A 20,894-nucleotide genomic window follows, 5' to 3' on the forward strand; every position below is an offset into this window, starting at 1 on the left:
ACTCTGCTGAGCAGGCAGTGGTGGGTACTTTGCTAAGGCGGAGCCTCTCCTGGATGTTGTCCATCTGGAAAGCAGAGCTCAGAGCTCAGCATGTGGCCTTGGGACCTTTGTGTGGCCTGCCAGACGTCTCCCTGGCCCTCATTACTTTGCACTGGGCCATAAGATGCTTTTGAAGCCAATAGGGCTTTCCTCCCGAACTCACCCAACCCACAAAGGTCCCTTTCATGCCTCGAGGATGCCTCCCCAGTTGCCAGGGGAGATTGAGAAGTGCAGTTTGCAGAGCTGCATATGGGAGGGCTTGGCCCTGGAATCCCTTCCAGGAGAGGGCCCGGAGGAGGGGCAGATGATTCGTGGAGTATGCAGCTCACCCTTCTCTCCCATCTGGGTGTCTTTCAGGAGTCATGGCCGGCTTCAACATGGGGGGCGACCTCAGGGAGCCTGCTGCCAGCATCCCCCTGGGCTCCCTAGCAGCTGTTGGCATCTCGTAAGTTCCCCTGGTGGCAATCATCTGGAGAGAGGGAGAGAGAACCCCAGGCAAAAGAGGGGATTGCTCCTTTAGTTCTACGAGTGCCCCGACTGTGACCTATCTATTCTATATTCCAATCCTCCTTTTAACACTCAGCCAGCTGGAAAATTCACGTCTGGTGGGTTCAGACGATTGCCCTTTCCTACCCGCTGCCTGGGAATGCAGCAAGGAGGAGGGCTGTTAACCAAGATGAAATCCTTTCTTTCCTTTTTCCTCAGACTCCTGTCCCTCCCCCTCCCCCACCCCCATTTTGAACTTGGGCATTTTGTAACCTTTGAGTTTCCAGGGTCATTGCAGGGAATATAAAGAGGAAGAATTTTGCCGTCAGACAGACTACGATTTACATCCCAGCCCAGCCGCTGGTTGGCTGTGTGACTTCAGGCAATTTACTTAACTTTCTGAGCTTCCTTTTTCTTCTCTGTAAAATGGAGGTAATGAGAACATGGGTGCCCCGTAGATTGTGGAGGAGATGCTGTGTGTAACAGCACGTAGTAGGAGCTCAGAGGCTGACTCTCCTCTTCCCCCAGCTCGCCTCCCTGGCACTGCCGCAAGGCTGTCAGGCGTCCCTATTTTAGTTCGCACTCTGCCACCCACGCAAGCAGGCTGGGTGCCTTGGGTCTGTTTCTGACCTTCTAGAATCTTCTGTTTTCTCTCTGTACACGGGAAGAAGCTCCTCTGCCTTCACTGGGTAGGTGTGAAAGGTAATGAGATCCCAGACATGACAAGGGCCCAAGAGGGTTAAAGTGCCTGTATTATTTTAACTGTGATGTTTTAAAAAATATTACTGTGTCTGTTTCACCGATGCTGTGTTTGCTTTTAGCTTGTCATGATGGCACTGTTGCTTCTAGCCAGGTACACAGCACCTGTCTCTGTTTTGTGCTAAATAAGGTGATCTCGTCGGGAAGAAAATGAGGCTGACAGAGAGAAGGTTGGGTGTCAGGCAGGAAGGGAAAGAAAGAGCCCTGTCTCGTTTTTGGTCACAGCTGGGAGGTCCCGGGAGGAGCCTTTAGCCCATCCTCCCGCTGTCCAGATGGGGATGAGGCCGCAGGGGTCATGTGACTTGATCGAGGTCACAGGGCATCTGAGGGCAGAGCCAGGTCCCTGCTGGCCTTTCACATTCGGCTTGGCTCTCTGTCACCTGGGGGCCAAGGAACAGCAGGCCTCCGAGGCCTGAAAGATGATCAGCTTGTTCTGCTGCAGGATAATGGGGTGCAGGGCTACCAGTCAGCCCCGGCCTGCATCCTGGCCACCTAGAGGCCTGGTGGGCCGCTGCTCACCCCCAACAATCTCTGTAATGTAAGAAAGAGGCAAAACAATGATACGTTTATATAGATGTGTGTGTGTGTGTGTGTGTGTGTGTGTGTGTGTGTGTGTGTGTGTGTATGAAATATGCTAGAGGAGAAGAAGTACTGGAAGTGCCCCCCAGACCAGCTGGGGAGGCTTCGTGATGGGCCTTTCTCTGTCCTCTGGGACAGGTCTCCTTGGGAACCCGTAGGCTGAGTGGGGTGGGGTGGGTTGGGATGGGGCTGGGCGAGGGCAGGTGGCAGCTCTGCTCCGCTCTTGGGTTTCTTGCAGGTGGTTTCTGTACATCGTCTTTGTCCTCCTGCTGGGCGCCATCTGCACCCGAGGGGCCCTTCGCTATGACTTCCTGATAGCAGAAAAGGTGGGTGAGTCCTGCACGGCCCGACAGGCTCAGGCCGCGGGGTCATTGATCGGCTCTGAGCAGCAGCGGCTGCCTCCCCCTTGCAGCCCTGCCTGGGGATCCATGTACTCTCGGGCTCAGGACTGAAGTACAGGGGCCAAAACCATGGGGAAGATGCAGGTCCTTCATGTGGATCCCTAGACCCGGGTAACAACACCTGAAAAGGCACATGCATGCAGGTGCTAAGTAATGGGGACACAAGCATCCCTTCATGTCGAAAATCAGGGCAGAAACAATCTGGTCCCCCGAAATCCCGAGCTCCAACAGCCCTTCATTTTTGCCAATAGCCTCCCCTTCCACCACAAGCAGGAAGTGCTACTTGCAAGAAACGGGTAGGAAGGAGGAGGCTGATGGATGGAAAAGAGGGTGGCAAGGTGGAGGCAGATGGCGGAAGCCCGGCGCCAAGGTGAAGCGCAGTGAGAGGCAGGGCTGGAGGCCCCTTGTCCCCTCGGGCTCCCCAGGGAGGTGGCCCCGGGTGGATTTGGCTTCAGTCTCTGTTTCCTGAGCCCTGCACCCTCTGCCCGCAGAAGATTAGCGAATTCCTGATGTTCCACAGCAGCCCTGGAACAGGCTGGAGGTCATGTGACAGTCAAGGACACTCACTTGGCATGTCTAGAACCCAGGAGAATAAGACTTCCACACATTCTTCTGGAAATCCCCCAAAACTCCTATCTTCCCACCAGTTCCCTGGGGGAAAAGTGGGCCCTGAGATTGCTGTCATGCATCAGAGAGATGCGCCAGGCCAGGGAGGTTTTCTTACTCGGTTAACTCCTGAGTATCACTGCTCATATGTAGGAGAAAGTACCCTTTTCTCTGGTGTGAGGCTTTGCAAAGCAGCCTTGCAGATTCATGGAGGGGCACTGCTTGGGGCAACCTGGGGCCGGAAACTCTGAGCTACATTTTACAGCTACGTTTGGGCTTGATTTTCACATTACCACAGGTTTCTTTTTCAGGCATGTAGACGCCGGTGTCAGGGTGATATTTGTTTTGGGGGGATGGGGGGTCTTGGCCTTACCGTGTAAGCAGGTTTTAAAAGGGGGTGCGGTTTGGGTAGTGAGAGCGCTGACACCCACCTCCCAGGGCCCAGGGTCCTAGATCCGCCCCCCGCCGGCGAGCAAGGTTTACTCTCAGGGGAGGAATCAACATCAGCTTCCCCCACTTATATCTCCGTGCTCGCTGCCGTCTTGCGTTTCATCTCCCAGGGGCCTCTTCTCTAACTGTGGAATGAAAAGCTTGGCCACATCAGAGGGATTAAAGGCCTCCAGGAGCAGCTGGGCCTTGGCCTGAGGGAGCTGCCGGCTGCTGTCTGCACCATGCCAGTGGCCAGCTAGCTCTGCCCCTTCACAAGCCGGTTCTTCCTCGTGGATTCCCCCACGGACGTCCCTTCAACCACCAGAGACTCTGATCTGGATGGAGGGAGGCCAGTGATCCCTGGGCGGGGTCTCCTCTCTCAGCTCCTTCCCCGTCTTTGCGGGGAAGCTAAGAACGGGTGTGTGGGAGCCTAGGCAGCCTGTGTCCGAGGAAGGCCACAACAGCAAGCGCGTAAGAGCGTCTCCACGGACAGCGCAGGGGAGACTTCGTGGAGTGGAGATTCCACCACTAATAATAGACTCGTGAATGGGGTCAGGGAGGGGGTGGAGTTTGTCTGAAATGCCACCTGTCCCAGGCACTAAAACAGCTAGGCAGGCAAGCCCTTCTGTGGCTGGGGACACCTGCCAAACCATGCCTGGCAAATGCACGTGGGAATGTCACTACGCGCATACCAGGTGAGAGGTGGACAGTTGGTTTTTGGAGAGGACAAGAGACTGTTTCCCGGAACAGGCTGTTGTAAAACCTATGAAAGAAAGAAAAGATGGAGTTCTTGACTGTCAGTAGCAAGCAGGGGCCAGCGCAGCAAGTGAGGGAACAGAGACGGAACCAACCAGGGCAGCTCCACAGCAGCAGCGCCCTGGTGCATTGCCCCCTGGGGTCCCCTACAAAGGGAACCATGTGGGATTTTCCCCCCAAAGCCATGAAACCCGGCTTTTCTCCCTTCTTGCCCTTCAGCATCCCTCCTTGGGACTGACCCGGCTGCAGAGCAGGGACTATACTTGGGCAGTAAGTTGGGCCACAGACAGTTGTACTCATGGCACCTGGAGGATGGGAGGGTACAGCACGAGAGGCTGGCAGGTACAGGTGTGGCCTCCTTACGTGGTCCCTTGACACAACCTGCCACCCCGATGTGGTTTTAATAAACTGCTCATCTCTCCCTCACATCTTAGCTGTGGCCTGGGTTCTGAGCTGGCCCATCTCTGAGCTCTCCTGGGCCCAAGGAAGCAAGGCCTCTTCCGTCTGGTCTGTGTGCCCCGAGGGCTGGGCACAGACCTCCAGCATCCACCCCTTGGCGTTCCTCCCGTGAAGCTCCTCTGAGCACGTCCCTCTCTTTCTCGTGAGCTTTTTCTGCCAGAACACTTATCTTCAGTGGCCGCTGGCTGCCCTGGATTCCTTTCCACTGACCTGCAGCGGGTCCGTTCATCTGTTTCTTTCTGGGTTTCCTGCAGCTTCTCTGATCTATTTCTAATTATTTGGCTTCCCAGCCCATGGTTTCTCTCAGAAGTTTCTTTTCGCTTTATATCCCTACCCCAGAGGAACTTTTTCCTGGATGTTGGGTGTCAGTCTCACTAATGTTACACTTTCTAAAAAACCCCGAGTACGTCAAGGTGGCTCTGAGGTAATCCGTGTAAAGCACGATACCTGGTGCATAGTAGGAGCTTATCACATTTTGACTCCCTACACACTCCTTGTGGGGATACCCTTACAGATAGGACACATTTTGGGGTGGGGAGATGTTTTCCTTTGAATCCACATGTTTAACTGAATAGGAAAAGCCCCCAAAGTGTCAATCCCAATGTTATTGGGTTATAGAAAAAGGAGTTGTATAAAGAGCAGGTATTAGTAGGGGTAAAATGAAATCGATTGAATAATTTTTTCAGAATAAACTTGTAGACAGCCCAAGAAAAAATGTTTATTACGCATCAAAAAGACCAAGTATTTTAGGAGCACTGGGGCTAGCAAAAAAAGAACAGACCAAGTAGGAACAGTATCCGCAAAGCATGTGTGTGAAACATGGGGTATCCTACGGGGAAAACTCTCGTCACTCTTGGATTAGACAGTCACGGCTTCCCACGTTCACAAGCTACGCCTGGGAAGTCGGGGTGAGGCAGGGCTCGTGGCTGGCGGGGGGAGCCCAGCCCAGCATCCGCCACCCAGCCCCACCTGCCTGTCCTCTGCTCTCCATCGTGGACACGGCTCTGCCTCTCAGGAAGTGAAGCCAACTTTGTTTCCTTCTGGAAAGTGTCTATCAAGTGAGAGAGAAAACTTGCCTGAAAGTTGCGAAGTTGGTCAACTCATGGAATGAGGACAGTGTTAGAAAACTCATGTCTCCAGAAAGAGGGAACTGCTGAGGCACCGCTATAGTCATACATTTGGGATCGTACAGGTGTCAGGATGTACTCCTCAGTAATGTCCAGGGGCCGCAGGAATTAGGTAAGGCAGAGTGAGTACCTTGGAAATGACTTTATATTCAGTCCTTCAAGAGAAGAGATCAGCCAGTAGGTTGGTGGGCTCTCTCAATGACTGGAGCTCCAATGGGAGCTGGGATCAAATACCAAGAGCAGAGAGCCGAATTAATGATTTTCATCAGTAGTTACGAAACGAGAAATTAGGGTAGTTCACACCCCAGATAATGTTTTAGAAAGACAGCTTTTTGTGGTGACTCACGCCGGTGGAAGACAGAAGGGCACATTTTACTTTTTCCTAAAGAACTGTTGACACACATCTGCTCAAATAGATTCTTACTTCCACCTCCACTGGCACAGATAGCAAGTTTACAGCCTCATATAAATAGAGAAAATGATTACATTCTGCGCAGCTGGGAGCAAAGCTGTGGAGTTTACTGTTGCACCTGTAAAACCTTGCCCTATGCCAGTATTTCTACATGGTCCTCAGGAAATGCTCCCTACATGGGTGGATGGATGAGAGAAAGGAAGGGGCAGGACTCAGGTGGGAGAGAGAGAGAGAATGGAGTTGTTATAATATATCCAACCACGAGGACCAACATTTCATTTATTTTTCAGAAAATTGACTGAATAACAGTTTTATATAAAAGAGTGGCAAGTGAGCAGGCCATTCGAAACACAATTGACAAACTGGACGTAAGTCCACAATTGACACCTGGACAGTTGTCCCTTTGGCCCTCAGCCCCAGGGCTCTGCAGGGATCCTGGGGAGCATTTGTGGGGAGGCTGGCCAGGATGGAGGTCACCATATCACAATCTCATGTTGCCAGAGACTTCCTCTGGTCAGTTCCATCACTGAAGGATGCCAGCCTGGGCAGTCTTCTTCCCACTCATGTCCACTGCAAATGGGCAGGCTATAAATGAAAAAGAATTATTTTTATATATTTATTTATTTAGTTTTATTATTATTATTTTTTTGTCTGTGTCGGGTCTTACTTGTGGCACGCAGGCTCCAGAGCACATGGGCTTATTAGTTGCAGCACGCAGAGTCTCTGGTTGTGGCATGCAGGCTCCAGAGTGTGTGGGCTCTGCAGTTGCAGCACGTGGGCTCTCTGGTTGTGGCGTGCAGGCTTAAGTTGCCCTGCGGCATGTGGGATCTTAGTGCCCCGACCGGGGGTTGAACTGGTGTCCCCTGCATTGCAAGACCAAGTCTTAACCACTGTGGACCACCAGGAAAGTCCCTGAAAAAGATTTTTTTTTTTAATTGTTTATTTATTTTCGGCAGTGTTGGGTCTTTGTTGCTATGTGCGAGCTTTCTCTAGTTGTGGTGAGCAGGGACTACTCTTTGTTGCAGTGTGCAGACTTCTTACTGCAGTGGCTTCTCTTGTTGTGGAGCACAGTCTCTAGGTACACGGGCTTCAGTAGTTGTGGCACACGGGCTCAGTAGTTGTGGCTCACGGGCTCTAGAGCGCAGGCTCAGTAGTTGTGGTGCACAGACTTAGTTGCTCCACAGCATGTGGGATCTTCCCGTGCCAGGGATCCAACCTGTGCCCCCTGCATTGTCAAGTGGATTCTTAACCACTGTACCACCAGAGAAGTCCCAAGAATTTTTTTTTTAACTCAAATATATATAAGCTTTTGGTTAAGAAGCAGTAAAATTTCTGCAAGGAAATACCATGCCTGCCTGTGCTGGAGAATTCTCTGAGGGGAGGATGCAATGAAGACAGTGTACCATGCCCAGTGGCTTTCACCCTCACTGCACATTAGAATCACTGGAGGCCTTTTGAGAAATCAACCACGTCTGTGTCCCATATACTAATTAAAGCAGAACTTCTGGGGTGACTCGTGTATAGCCAGAGTGGAGAACTACTGGGTCAGATTTTCCAAAAAAAGCTTTTGATAAAATTTCATCACAGAGTCCATTAAAAGAAAAAAAGTCAACAGACAGAAACAAAGGTTACAGATGGATGATGGTATCTCAGCATGGATCAGGGATTGATACTGGGACCAGTTTATCTGACAATTTTATAAGACATCCAGGGCACGAGTCACAGTGAAGCCGCGAAGCTTTATGACTTCAGCGGGCACTTGCTGAACCCTGTGTGCCAGACTCAGGTGTGGCAGGGAGGGGCCAAGATGCATGAGACTCAGAAGTTTATGGCCCGCTGGCAAGATGGGCCGTGAGCGTAATTAACTGCACCACAGGGCAGGAAATAACGTGCCATGGGAGCATACAAATGAGGTGAGGGAAATGTTAGATGACGTTAATTTCTTCTAGTAGTAAAGTGGTAAGGAGGGTGTGAGTGGGATAGTTGTAAGATACCCATGACATTGAAGAAAAGAGGAGAGATTCATTGGGGTTCAAGATGAGGCCATGCATTTAGGGAGAAGTCATCCACACTGAATTAAGGAAAATGTAGGCTCTATAGTGGACCTTAGTCTTGTCCATCAAACTTCTGTCCTCCCTGACCATTTGGGGGTTATCCCCCCTGTGTGAGGGCTTGAAGGGAGTGAGCCCCATTTAATATTATAGGAGTCCAAATGACCAGACTCTCCCTTGCCTGTCCCTTTGTGGCCCTGGTAGGGCATGTGACTGAGGCTGGGCCCATCAGATGTTCCAAATGTAATGAATGAGGCAAAGAGAAAGGTATGGTGAGGATTCATCTTTAGGGCAGCAGGTGCTGGTCGCAGCTTGGTCAGACTGCTCCTGTTCAGGGGTCTGAATATGCCTCCAGCCTTGGGTCTCGCCTTTACCCGAGCCTGATCTTTCAGCCTCCTGACGACCGATCCTGTGACCCTTCTAGTAGCCTACAAATATATTCTTAAAAAAATATTTCCATGGACTTCTCTGATGGTCCAGGGTAAAGAATCCGCCTTCCAACGCAGGGGACGTGGGTTCCATCCCTGGTCGGGGAACTAAGATCCCACATGCCGCGGGGCAACTAAGCCCGTGCGCCACAACTACTGAGCTCGCGCTACGCAAACTACAGAGCCCACGCACCCTGGAGCCCACGTGCCACAACTAGAGAGAGAAAACCTGCATGCCACAACTAGAGAGAAGCCTGCGTGCTGCAACGACAGATCCCGTGTGCCGCAACTAAGGCCCGACTCAGCCAAAAAATAATAATAATAATTAATTAAAATAAAGTTTAAAACATTTTTGTTAAAAAAAATATTTCCGGTCGAGAATCCTGGCTGATGCCGGTTTCTGGTGATAATTTACGGGCCAGGAAAGAGGTCTAGCCAGTGTTCCATACAGCTTGATGCCACTGACCCAGCGCATTTGCTAAAGCAAGGAAGTAAAAACTGGGGTGAGGAGAGTCTTCATGGAGAAGGGTGTTAAGTAACAAAACTGAAAACGAAATCTAACCCAACTGTAATAGTTGGACGATTAAGCACTTAGAGTACACAGTTCAGGGCATTTGCCTAAAGTAAAGTAGAAAGGAGAAGGTACCTCAAATACTCAAGAAAAGAGAGAGACTTCCCTGTGGGTACAGATGAGGTCCAGCTCAGGAGGGAGAGAGAGATTCATGACAGACGGTGTGGGACACAGCTGCATGGCCAGCAGCACTGATCTGTGCGAGGTGACACCAAGCAGAACAGCTCTGCCCTCTCTTATTCTATCTGTTGTTGGTGCTTTCTGGGCCACGTGGGTCCTGGATCTCATTCTTTTGCTCAGCATTTATATTTCTGTGTTGGCACCAAGTGGACCCGGATGAACCAGACGGGAGCCCTGCAGAAATGAAGCCAGTGGAAGCGATGGTGTGCCCCAACCTCGCGCTGAGGTGCAGCGGAGCCCAGAGGCGCACCAGGCACACCTGCGGACGGGCTGGGGGTGGCCTCATGGAGGAGCGGAGATTCGTGCTGAGTCTTGAAGCACAATTGGGAGTTTAAGAGACAGACAATGAGTAGATTAGGGGTGTGGACAGAGGGTTCCAGCAGGCAGAGCAATCATGCTGATAGACTCTGAGTGTGCAGGGTGTGGGGCTGGAAGAGTCACAGACCAGGAAGAGCCAGGAGTGTCGGGGGGATGGAGAGCCATTGGTATTTTTATGGCAGGGGCATTTTGATCAGATGTGCATTTAGGTCACACTGGCAGAGGCTTGGGGACACAGCTTAGCCACTTAGCATTGTTGGTGGTGGTGGTTCTCAAAGGATAGTCCCCAGACCAGCTGCATCAGCATCACCTGGACACTTGTTAGAAATCCAGATTTGGGGCCCTACCCCAGACCTACTGAATCAGAAACTCTGAGGTAAGGTCCAGAAATCCGTGTTTCAGCAAACACTCCGGATGAATCTGACGCACACTCAGTTTGAGAACCTCTGTGTAGTCTGTACAAGAAGTGATGGTGGGTCAAACTCAAATGGTAGCAGTGCCAAGGAAGTGGGGTGGGGCTGGGGTATTGGAAATATATCCAGGATGTTGAATCTAGAGGATTTATGGTCAGATGGGGTGTGGGGGGGTGGGTACGAGGGGAGAGAAAGGTACGTAAGCAGGTTCTGACACTGGATAATGAAACTGCTTCCTCATATAGGTGTCCCTGGTGGGCTTCCTGTTCCTTTTGGGCTTATACATCTCGTCCCTGGCCTCCTGTATGGGAGGCCTCTACGGAGCACCCCGGATCCTGCAGTGCATTGCCCAGGAGAAAGTGATTCCTGCGCTGGCCTGTCTGGGGCAAGGGGTGAGTGACCTTTTCTTTGAGAAATGTACATTTTGCCACTAACCTGATCGTTGGCCAATAAATTGCTTAAGTTTTTCTGATAAGAGCCGCTGGTCCGCTTCTGGTGGGGAGAAACAAGAATGCACCCCTGTCCTCTGGCTGCTTTAGTCTGGGGCCAATGGACAAAGTGTCTGTCAATGTCACAACCACCTAGGGCCCTTCAGCGCTGGGTTAGCTAACCGCCACCGTAGCACTGTGGACCCTGCACAGCAGGGAGAGGGAGTGCCACAACCTTTAATAAAAATAAATTCTGGGGCTTCCCTGGTGGCGCAGTGGTTGAGAGTCCGCCTGCCGATGCAGGGGATGCGGGTTCGTGCCCCGGTCCGGGAAGATCCCACATGCCACGGAGCGGCTGGGCCCGTGAGCCATGGCCGCTGAGCCTGTGCGTCCGGAGCCTGTGCTCCGCAACGGGAGAGGCCACAGCAGTGAGAGGCCCGTGTACTGCAAAAAATAATAAAAATAAATAAATAAATTCTGGATCCTCCAAGTTTAGCCTAGAGGGAAGAATCTCTTCGTGAGGAGGGGAGCTGGCCCTTGCCGTTCTAACTGTATCCCAGAGGTTCACCTTCCCTTTGGGGTTGCTTTAGGATGATTCCTCACACCTCTGGTCTCTGGGCTCTCTGTTAGTCATCACGGCCCAAACCCTAATACAACTTGGTTGAGTCATGGAACCATCAAATGAGACATTCCTAAAACCGAAGGGGTGACAGGAGAAAGAAACAGAACCCCACTTTCCAAACATGTGTTTTGCAAGCTGTAGTTGATTTCTATGTGGTTGGAACACCACAGGGGTCCTCCCCACCCCCTTCCCATGCCCATCCCCCCTCTTGTTTGGGGCCACATAGTTACAAGTCACCTTTAATTCCTCCCTTTACCTTCCTCCACTTCTTATCCACCAGTCAGCGTGGGCGGGTAGGACAAATGACTGTCATCTTTAGTACCTTCCATGTGGTATATGCCTTTTATTCTATTTTAATTTCATTTATTTTTTATTAGATAATATGTGTACAGCGTTCAAAACTAAAAATGATATAAAAGGCACCCTGAGAATTTTTGCTCCTGTCATGAGCCTTCCTACTCTTTCTTCATCTGCACCCATGCCTTACCAGTAGCTGGTTTTATTAGTTTTTTAGGAATCCTTCTCTCTTCTATTTTTACAAAGATTGGTTCTACCCTCTTGCACTGTTGGTGGGAATGAAAATTGATACAGCCACTATGGAGAACAGTATGGAGGTTCCTTAAAAAACAAAAAATAGAACTATATACGACTCAGCAATCCCACTACTGAGCATATTCCCTGAGAAAACCATAATTCAAAAAGAGTCATGTACCAAACTATTAATTGCAGCTCTATTTACAATAGCCAGGACATGGAAGCAACCTAAGTGTCCATCGACAGATGAATGAATAAAGAAGATGTGGCACATATATACAATGGAATATTACTCAGCCATAAAGAGAAATAAAATTGAGTTATTTGTAGTGAGGTGGATGGACCTAGAGTCTTGTCATATAGAGTGAAGGAAGTCAGAAAGAGAAAAACAAATACCGTATGCTAACACATATATATGGCATCTAAAAAAAAATGGTCTGAAGAACCTAGGGGCAGGACATGAATAAAGACACAGACGTAGAGAATGGACTTGAGGACACAGGGAAGGGGAAGGGTAAGCTGGGATGAAGTGAGAGAGTGGCATTGACATATATACACTACCAAATGTAAAATGTAGCTAGTGGGAAGCAGCCGCATAGCACAGGGAGATCAGCTAGGCGCTTTGTGACCACCTATAGGGTGGGATAGGGAGGGTGGAAGGGAGATGCAAGAGGGAGGAGATATGAGGATATATGTATATGTATAGCTGATTCACTTTGTTATACAGCAGAAACTAACACACCACTGTAAAGCAATTATACTCCAATAGAGATGTTTAAAAAAAAAGATTGTGTTCTATATACATTGTTCTGTACCTTGCTTTTCTTCATATAATATAGCTTGGAAATCGATCTTTTCACATAAATATAGAGAGAACTTTCTCAGTCTTTTTCCATCATGTGTATATGCTGTCATTTATTAACCAGTTCCCTATAGATAGTATGGCTTCCAGTAAACAGTGCTACAAAGGATACTCGTGTGTGTGTGTGTGTGTGTGTATGTGTACAATTTTGTACATGTGCAAATAGATATAGGATAAATTTTCATAAGTGGGCTTGCTGATCAAAAGGTAAGTGCATTTTTAGCATTAATAGATATTTTGCCAAAACACCTTCCATGGAATTTGTATCATTTTGTACTTCTACCAGCGATGTATGAGAGTTCCTGTTTCCCAATAGCCATCATGACTGTTAGATTCAGGCCAAAAGACCCTGCTTTATAGGACTCTGTTCTGGTCTCTAAGAAATTCATGAGGTCAAGGGGACCTGCCCTTCTAGATCCCATACCCACCTTCTAGACCATGGTCCAGGTACCCTGGAATTTCCTTCCCAGATGTCCCCCAGCCTAAATGCAGGGTCTGCCCAGCCTAAATGCAGGGTCTGCCAGGGCGTCTTCCCTGAACCTGTCCGTTTTAGGGCTAGGGTGTGGGCTGAGAATCCACATGTGGGTGTGAGCCCGCCCTGCAGTGTGGTCTAGGAAGACAAGAGTTGCCGGTGGGCAGTGAGCTGGATCCTGCAGTGAGGAGCTCCGGGGAGTGCAAGAACTCTAAACTTGAACCTGGCCTTCCCCATCGTCCTGAAGTTATATTTGCCGAGGAAGGAAGACAGAACATACTTGATTTAATGGTTATGAGCTTGGTTTATAATTGTGCGTATCTGGACACAGGGTGTGTGGCTCGCCATTTGCACTCGTGCCTGAGCACCACAGTGTCAGATGAGCCTGTCTACAGCTCAGTGTCAGGTATGAATTTTTGCCAGTTGTGCGGTGGGACATGGCATCTTAAGATACTTGTGATCTGCATTACCCTTATTAGGAAAGGTGTTGAACACCGTTTCCCCTAAGAGTCGTTTGCATTTTTTTTTTTTCTGTGATTGTTCATCTTTTTCTTCTGAATTGACAGATGCTGTTTCTTTGTTACATGTATTACAAATATTTTCTCTAGTTGTCACATGCCTTTTGGAGGAATATTTTTTGTCGAAGCTTCTTTACATATGATTAAATTTTACTAGTACATTTTTTCTTTTAATGGGGGAGAGAGGAAACTTTAAAAATTTTTTGAGGTATATTCAGCATACAGAAAAGGGCATAAAACCAATATGAACAGCTTAAACAATGGCTATGAAGTGAACATCGTGTAACCTCCACCCAAGAACACTGCCAGCCCCTGATGCCCCCCTCCACATACCCTCTCTGGTCGGAGCCCCGTCCCTCTCACTGTGGAAGCTACTATCCATATTCCTGTGATAATTTCCTTGCTTTCTCTGTGGTTTTACTCAGGAAACTTTTTCTGAAAGGGGCCAAATAGTAAATATTTCAGGCTTTGCAGGCCCTATGGACTCTGTCACAACTGCTCAACTCTGCTGTTGTAGCTCGAAAGTTGCCACAGACAGTACCCTAATGGGGTAAGTGTGGCTGTCTTCCAATAAAACTTTATTTGTGGACACTGAAATTAGAATTTCATGTAATTTTCAGGTGTCACAAAATATTACTCTTCTTTGATTTTTTTCCTAACTCTTTAAAAATGTAAGACCATCTTTAGCTCGTGGGCATACATAAACAGATGGTGTCCAGATCTGGCCCAGGGGCCATGGTTTGCCACCTCTGGATTACATCCTAGTTCAGTGTTGCCTGTTTTTTAAACTTTATATGAATGTGGCATGCTTCTTTCATATATCATTATGCGCATGTGATTTCTCCGTGTTTTTGCTTGTAATAGCGTCTTGTTTATTATCATCTCTATATAGCATTTCCTCATTGGCTGCAGTTTATTTGCTCATCTTGCTGTCATGTTATGTCCCAGTTTGGGACTGTTACAGACAGTGCGGCAAACATTCTTGTAGTAGACTTGTTCACGTATGGCATTCTTGCAGACCCTGTACCCATTCGTGGAATTGCTCATTGTTTTTAGTGGGCTGTCTGTCTTCTAATTATTTTGTAGGGATTCTTTGTATATTCTGCATTACCCTTTGTCAGTTACATGTATCACAAATATCTTTTCCCGTTCTGTGACTTGACTTTTCTTAATGTGTCTTTTGGTAACAGAAGTTCATGTGTGACTATTTTATCACTTTCCAACCCACGCTTGTCAAAGTCCTTTCCTGGACCACTTGCATTTCCTACAGTTTACCTAAGACCTCCTTCCGCTTACCTAGGACCCTCCTTTTAAGTTTTTGTTAGTTCATGAGGATTTATTTTATCCTTGGTAGTTTTATTGTTAGAGTATACTAAATAACTGTAGCAAATATACCCAAAAATGTAATTTTCAAAAACAATAAAATGTATTTTTACTCCTTTTTCTAAAAAAAATTTTACTCTGAGGTTCTAGGGAAGGTGTTTCAAGTCAACAGGGCCTCTGATCCTCAGAGAATCAGGCCACGATGACTTCACTATCTTCATCTTGTGACTCTGAAGATTGCACTCTGTTCCAACCCTCAGTAAGGGGAACGCGCTGGAGGAACATACCTGGGAGGTTCACGGGTCAGATCTGAAAGTGGCTGACGTGCCTGCCCCTTCCATCACAGAGTGCTGGTATAAAGGAGATGGGAGCAGTGGTTAGATCCTGTGTCTATCCTGAGAGTAAGACTGACAATATTTACTGGAGGAGAATGAGTGAGTGAGAAGAGGCATCAAGAATTTTGCTTGACTGAGCAACTAGAAGGATGGAGTGGCCATTTTCGGAGGTGGAGAAGCTGCAGGGGAGTAGATTTGAGAGGCAGGACATTGGAGGATCAGCAGTTTGGTTTTGGAAATACTAGGTTTGAGATCCTATTAGACATCAACCGGAAATGCTGAGCAGATAGTTGAATATTTAAGTCTGGATTTCAGGGGAACATTTCAGGCTGGAGATTCAAATTTGGGAGCTGAGAGCATTGAGCTAGTATTTGAAGCCATGAGCCTGATTGAAATCCTAGAGAGGGAACATAGACAGAGAAGAGAAGGGAACATAGACTGAGGATGGAGCTGGGGATTGCTCTAAATGCAGATTTCAGAGATGTGGAGAGGCCAGTGACAGACTAAGGAGCAGTCGATGACAAGGAGACGAACCAAGAGAAGCGAGGAGACCAGGGAGTGAGCAGCTGGGTCAAATGTAATCCTTAGGCCAAAGAAGATAAGGACTGAGAAGCGACTATTGCTTCTGGCCCAAGAACTGTGTCGGTGACTGTAAGGAATAGCTTCTGTGGAGTGGCAGATTATATGGAGTTAATGCATTTTCTCCACTCCTGTCCTTCTAAAAGTCACCATACTCCCCCTCCATTAATAACAGATGTGCATAAATGTGTGTGTATGAGAACATGCATGTGCATGTTTAGTATCAGAATTCCCCCACCTCAGCCACCAACGATTCTGCTATGTCTTCCAGGGTCTGCCGCTCCCGTTCAGGTCATTTTCTCCATTAAAGCATGGGAAGAATCAATTTTGCACTTCTTTGATTTCCAAGGGTGGTGTTAAACCCAGTGAAAGACAAAAGGAGAAATATTTGTGAAATCCATGTTCTATAGGATTGTCCCACATTAATGGTTACTAATACAGTTAATGCCTGTTGGATGTGTTGGGCGCCCACTGTGTGCCAGGGCCGCGTCAAGCATTTTACGTGCATTAGCTCTGATCTCACAGTAATCCCATGGGTCGGATGTCATGATCCCAAGTTTGTAGATGAACAGTTAGGAACACACCAAGAGTCACATGGGAGAAGTGGCTGAGTCATTATGAGTTGTTTCTATCAAATACTGTGATTTTCTTCTGAAATTTCATGGTCTTGCATGTTATTTTTGTTTCTGCAGAAAGGGCCAAGTAAAACACCCGTAGCTGCCATCTGCCTGACCAGCTTGGTGACCATGGCCTTTGTCCTTGTGGGTCAGGTAAACGTCCTGGCCCCCATCGTCACCATCAACTTCATGCTGACATACATCGCGGTGGACTACTCTTACTTCTCCCTGTCCATGGGCGCCTGCAGCCTCCCACAGGTGCGTGAGTCGGTGCCCGGGGAGGGCCTGGGAGCTCTCCACTGCTCTGAGCACCTGCTCCTGGAGAAGGCTCCCAGCTGTGGCTCTGAGGGCGTTGCCTGGAACCTCTCTGAGGGCACTCTGCTAGAATTCACCAAGGACATGGACCAGCTCCTCCAGCTAACCAGGAAGCTTGCGAGTAGCCAGCCCGGAGGAGGAGAGAGCCACGGGATCCCAGAGAATCAGAAGGGGAAGACCAAGAAGGCCACCAAGCGAACCCTCCAAGAGAGCTTCCTCTTAGACCCCAGGTCTCCTGCTTCCTTCCCTCCTGAAGGCTGTGACGGGTGGCCTACTGCCTCCTGGGAGGGGAACATGCCGAGTTCCAGAAGTGAAGGGGCTCGGCCTGGGGGAGCCTGTGGAGAACAACTCATCCCTGAGCCCAGTCATCAGCCCAGGCCGAGCAGAGAAGGTGGGTGCTTTGGAATCACATGGGGCCTCCTAATTTGGGTGACTACTCAGTTATCACAACCCTCTTTCAAGTCCTTAGTTCATTTTATAGCTGGGTTTAAAATCCTTGTGAATTTTGTTTGGTATTTACTTTTAAAAGTTATGGTCAGATATCCATTGACTTTGTAATTCTACTCTGGTATAGATAGTTAATTTTGAACAGAAATTTCTAGCTACTCCTGTATGTTAGAGCTGGGAGCCATGGCTAATAATCAAATATTAATTTCATTTTACTCAAAAATCAGCCAACGTGAATGAAACCAGTTTATCCTTTCAAGGGAAGTGGAGATGTGTTTTGACAAACTGCCTGGCAAGGACTCAGTGTGCTTTGTCTCTGGAAGGTGAATCTCCCAGACCAGGCAGGAGGGAATGGAGAGAAAGAAGATATGCTTTAGGAGCACAGCTTTTCTTTGCTCCCTCAGATCTGTAGGCACAGAGACACAGGGAGAGACTCTCAAAGGGAGGCTTCCGGGCGTGAGAAATTCCGAGAGAAAGACAGAACTCAGAATTTTTTAGTCTTCCATATTCTAGGTGCTTTACATATATTATTGCATGTAACATAATAGATATTAGCATTTTCTCTTTTACCAGTGAAGACTCTGAGTCCCAGTGAGGTCACAGAGATGAAACCGATACTATGCTCAGAGCTGATACCTTGCACAGCTGGACATCACACCCAGGTCTCCCTATATTTGAAGCCCGTTAACCTGCTTCCTGAGATCTGTACAGACAAGTGTGGGCAGAGAGGAGGAGACAGGTGACATAGAAGGAGATGTCCAAAAATAAATGCTTTACGTTCTTCCGTACACCTGCTTTTCCTCCTTTACCTCCAAATTGGTGGGTGGTTTTTAATGGCAGGAGCATTATTAAAAATTTAAAAACTATGTTATTTTTGTCAAAGTAATGAGTACAGTTTAATAAGCCAAGTGGAGTGAAAAGTCACATAATCAGAGATCGTAGTTCCCACTCTTCCATACCATCCCTCTGACTCTTCTGCCTCCCCTAGTCCCGCTCCCAGAAAATCCCACTTTCAACCAAAAAATTGCTTCTTCTGTTAACCTTCATGTTCGTAGATAATATATTTGTATTGCTACTTCTTGATATGTCAGTTTCATCTCTTGATTTCCTATTATGATAAATGAAGACTAGCTCATTTATGCCACTCTTGATTTCTCATCCAATGTCCCCAGTATAATTACATCACAGTTTTTAAATTAATCTAATAGCTAGTATTCATATTATCATGATTAGGTAAATATTGCTTAACTCTGAGCCATATATTATGCTATGATTACATTTCCTTTTTTGTCCAACTTTTTCTGTTTCCTGGGGTTAATAATAGCCTTGGTTTTCTTTTTTTTTTTTTTTTGCAGTATGTGGGCCTCTCACTGTTGTGGCCCCTCCCGTTGCGGAGCACAGGCTCCGGACATGCAGGCTCAGCAGCCATGGCTCACGGGCCCAGCCGCTCCGCGGCATGTGGGATCTTCCTGGACCGGGGCACAAACCCGTGTCCCTTGCATTGGCAGGCGGACTCTCAACCACTGCGCCACCAGGGAAGCCCAGCCTTGGTTTTTTATTTGCTTGGTTTTGTGTCATCATCTTTTTCTAGATGTTCTGGCGGATATGGCAAACGCCTCTCAACGTTATTTTCCAAATGCTCGAATTCTTCAGAAATTTATCATATCCATTTGTTCTTTTCCCCCCTCTGTCCTATGGCCCTTATTCTGATCCACTCTAGCCTGTCAGTGCTTTCGGTCTGCTACAAAGCTGTTGTCTTGGAATTCCTCTATCACACTTCTCTGTCAGATCCAGGGGACAAGATCTGTTGGGCGTGATATCGTGGTAGACTTCTGTCTCTTTTTTTTCCCTCCTCAGCCTTGAATGACCTCCCTGTGTTTGAAGAATTTCCAGTGTTATGAGTCTTGGTGGGAGGCACAGCAAGCCTTTCACTCTTAAAACTGAAAATGTCAGATATTCAGTTTTCCCGCCCCTCCTGCAGAGTTCAGGCATGGGACCAAGGCTCGGCTAATTAGATGAAGCCTCCATATACCGGGAACTGGGAACCTGAAGAAATGGGGACTTTGAGGAACTCTCTGGAAGCATGATAGTGGCTGCAGGATGACTACATTCCTGGCTCCGCCATCAGGGCTTTTCAGGGTCAGAAGTGTCTAGACCTTGGCACATGCCCCTGTGGTGTCCCCACTAGACTGCCCAGACGTATGGTTTTGAGTGTTGTCCCTGGCTATATAGCTCTGAACTTGATTCGCTAGCCTTTCTAGGTATTCTCAGAGGCTGGGAAATGTCTTTTTAGCTGGCTTTATTGCAGCTTCACATGACATCCTGTGGGGTTCTTTCTTTCCCTAAGGAGGAAGGGGAGATTGGGTAACAACAGTGAGTCTATGCCACAGCTCTCCTGGTCTTAATTTCTGAGAGCTCTTGGTTGTAACCTGATTTGTCTTCATCTTTTTAAAAAAAATGTCGAACATCATCTCATTCTTGTTTTCTAGGTATAACGCTTATCTTATTTTTCTGGTAATGTTACTTATTCTCCCTTTAGAGTCTTCTTCTGCCCTGTGTTCTTCAGATTCTTTTCTCTTTGGCTTGGTCTCACTCTCTCTTTTATATTGGCTTCACTAAAATGTCTGTTGATCTTTTGATTTCTGTTCCTGTTTAGAAGTAAGTAGTGAAAAGCTGTTTAGAAGACCTGCATCCTGGGCAGAGCTTACGGGTTGGGGTACCTCACTGTAGAATGATCAAGAAGCTGGCTTTTTCATGGGAGGATCCCCAAGTGTGGTTAGCTAGAGGTTTCCTCCAGAGAAAAGTCCTTTAATCTCTTGCCTGGGGGTCCCCCAGTTGGCTCTTTGTGTTCAGGGAGCCGGGTGACATAAGGAAGTTGGTGGCCTCCCACTCTTTAGGATAGAGACTTCATTGAATTCCCCAGTTTCTAGCTCCATCCCCCCCACTCTTTGCTATGCCTGGTGTACCAAGTTCAGGCCCTCTCTGGTTTGATTTCTTCAGAGGAACCCTCACATACCTTGGGGAGGGGGTCAGGCAAAGAGGGAGTTATTTCCTAGCTACATGGCCAGAGGAAAGGCACTTGATGTCCAACTGGTTCATATACAGTCTTGCAACAAGTCCCCTGCACCGTATCGCTTCCCAAGGGCGGGTACTTCTTGGTCCTGAACTTTGTGAGGTCCTGCTGGGGTGCACTGGGCTGCTCATTGCTGGCATCCTCTCTGTGGGCCCTAGAGTTGGTCCTCCTCGGCTCTGCTGTCTGTTACCACTCCTCCGTCACTGCTCCACCTTCCAAGACTTGTTTTTATCTTTCCTCTCTCATTCTCCTTGTGTTTGTAGGTTTATGCCTATTTAATGCCTTTTCTGTTTTCTCAGTGGGTTATCAGGAGAGATGTGTGGTCAGTTTGCAACGTTTAATCATTGAAGTTGCCCTATCTTAGAAATGTCCCGAGCTCTTGTAAACCCCTCTGTCTCCTCCATCCTGGCTGCCTTCACCTTGGTTCAGACCCTCATCATCTGGTGCCCAGACTCTTGTTAATCTCCCTGCTCATCTCCAGCCTCCAGATTCTCCCATATCCTGTTTCTCCTTTTCATTGTCCACTGAATGATCTTTCTAAAATAAAACTCTCATCATGTCTCTCTTACTTAAAAACCTTCGTTGGAATCTATTACCTTCCATACCGGTGTGATTTGCAAGATTCTTGGCAATCCTGCCCTGCCCCACCTTCCTGGCCAGTTTTCTCATGACAGCTGCCATGTACACATGTCCAGCTATACCCAGACACGTGCCCCAAACACATCATGTTCTTTATTCCTTCCTGCCTTTGCACA

At 48.1% G+C, this 20,894-nt stretch overlaps 1 protein-coding gene across 7 annotated transcripts in view; it reads left to right on the top strand.

The window, feature by feature from the left end:
- SLC12A8 (solute carrier family 12 member 8) overlaps positions 1–20,894 on the top strand; it is a 132,218-nt gene that overhangs the window by 92,213 nt on the left and 19,111 nt on the right. For all 7 annotated transcript variants that reach the window (XM_079922151.1, XM_079922147.1, XM_079922145.1 and 4 more), the window contains 4 exons: positions 397–484; positions 2,102–2,189; positions 10,260–10,406; positions 16,380–17,010. In XM_079922151.1, coding sequence (XP_079778277.1) covers positions 397–484; positions 2,102–2,189; positions 10,260–10,406; positions 16,380–17,010 — 954 coding nt within the window. The remainder of the gene's footprint in view (positions 1–396; positions 485–2,101; positions 2,190–10,259; positions 10,407–16,379; positions 17,011–20,894) is intronic.

This window comes from Stenella coeruleoalba (assembly GCF_951394435.1).
Source record: "Stenella coeruleoalba genome assembly, chromosome: 5".
Classification (NCBI taxonomy): Eukaryota; Metazoa; Chordata; class Mammalia; order Artiodactyla; family Delphinidae; genus Stenella; species Stenella coeruleoalba.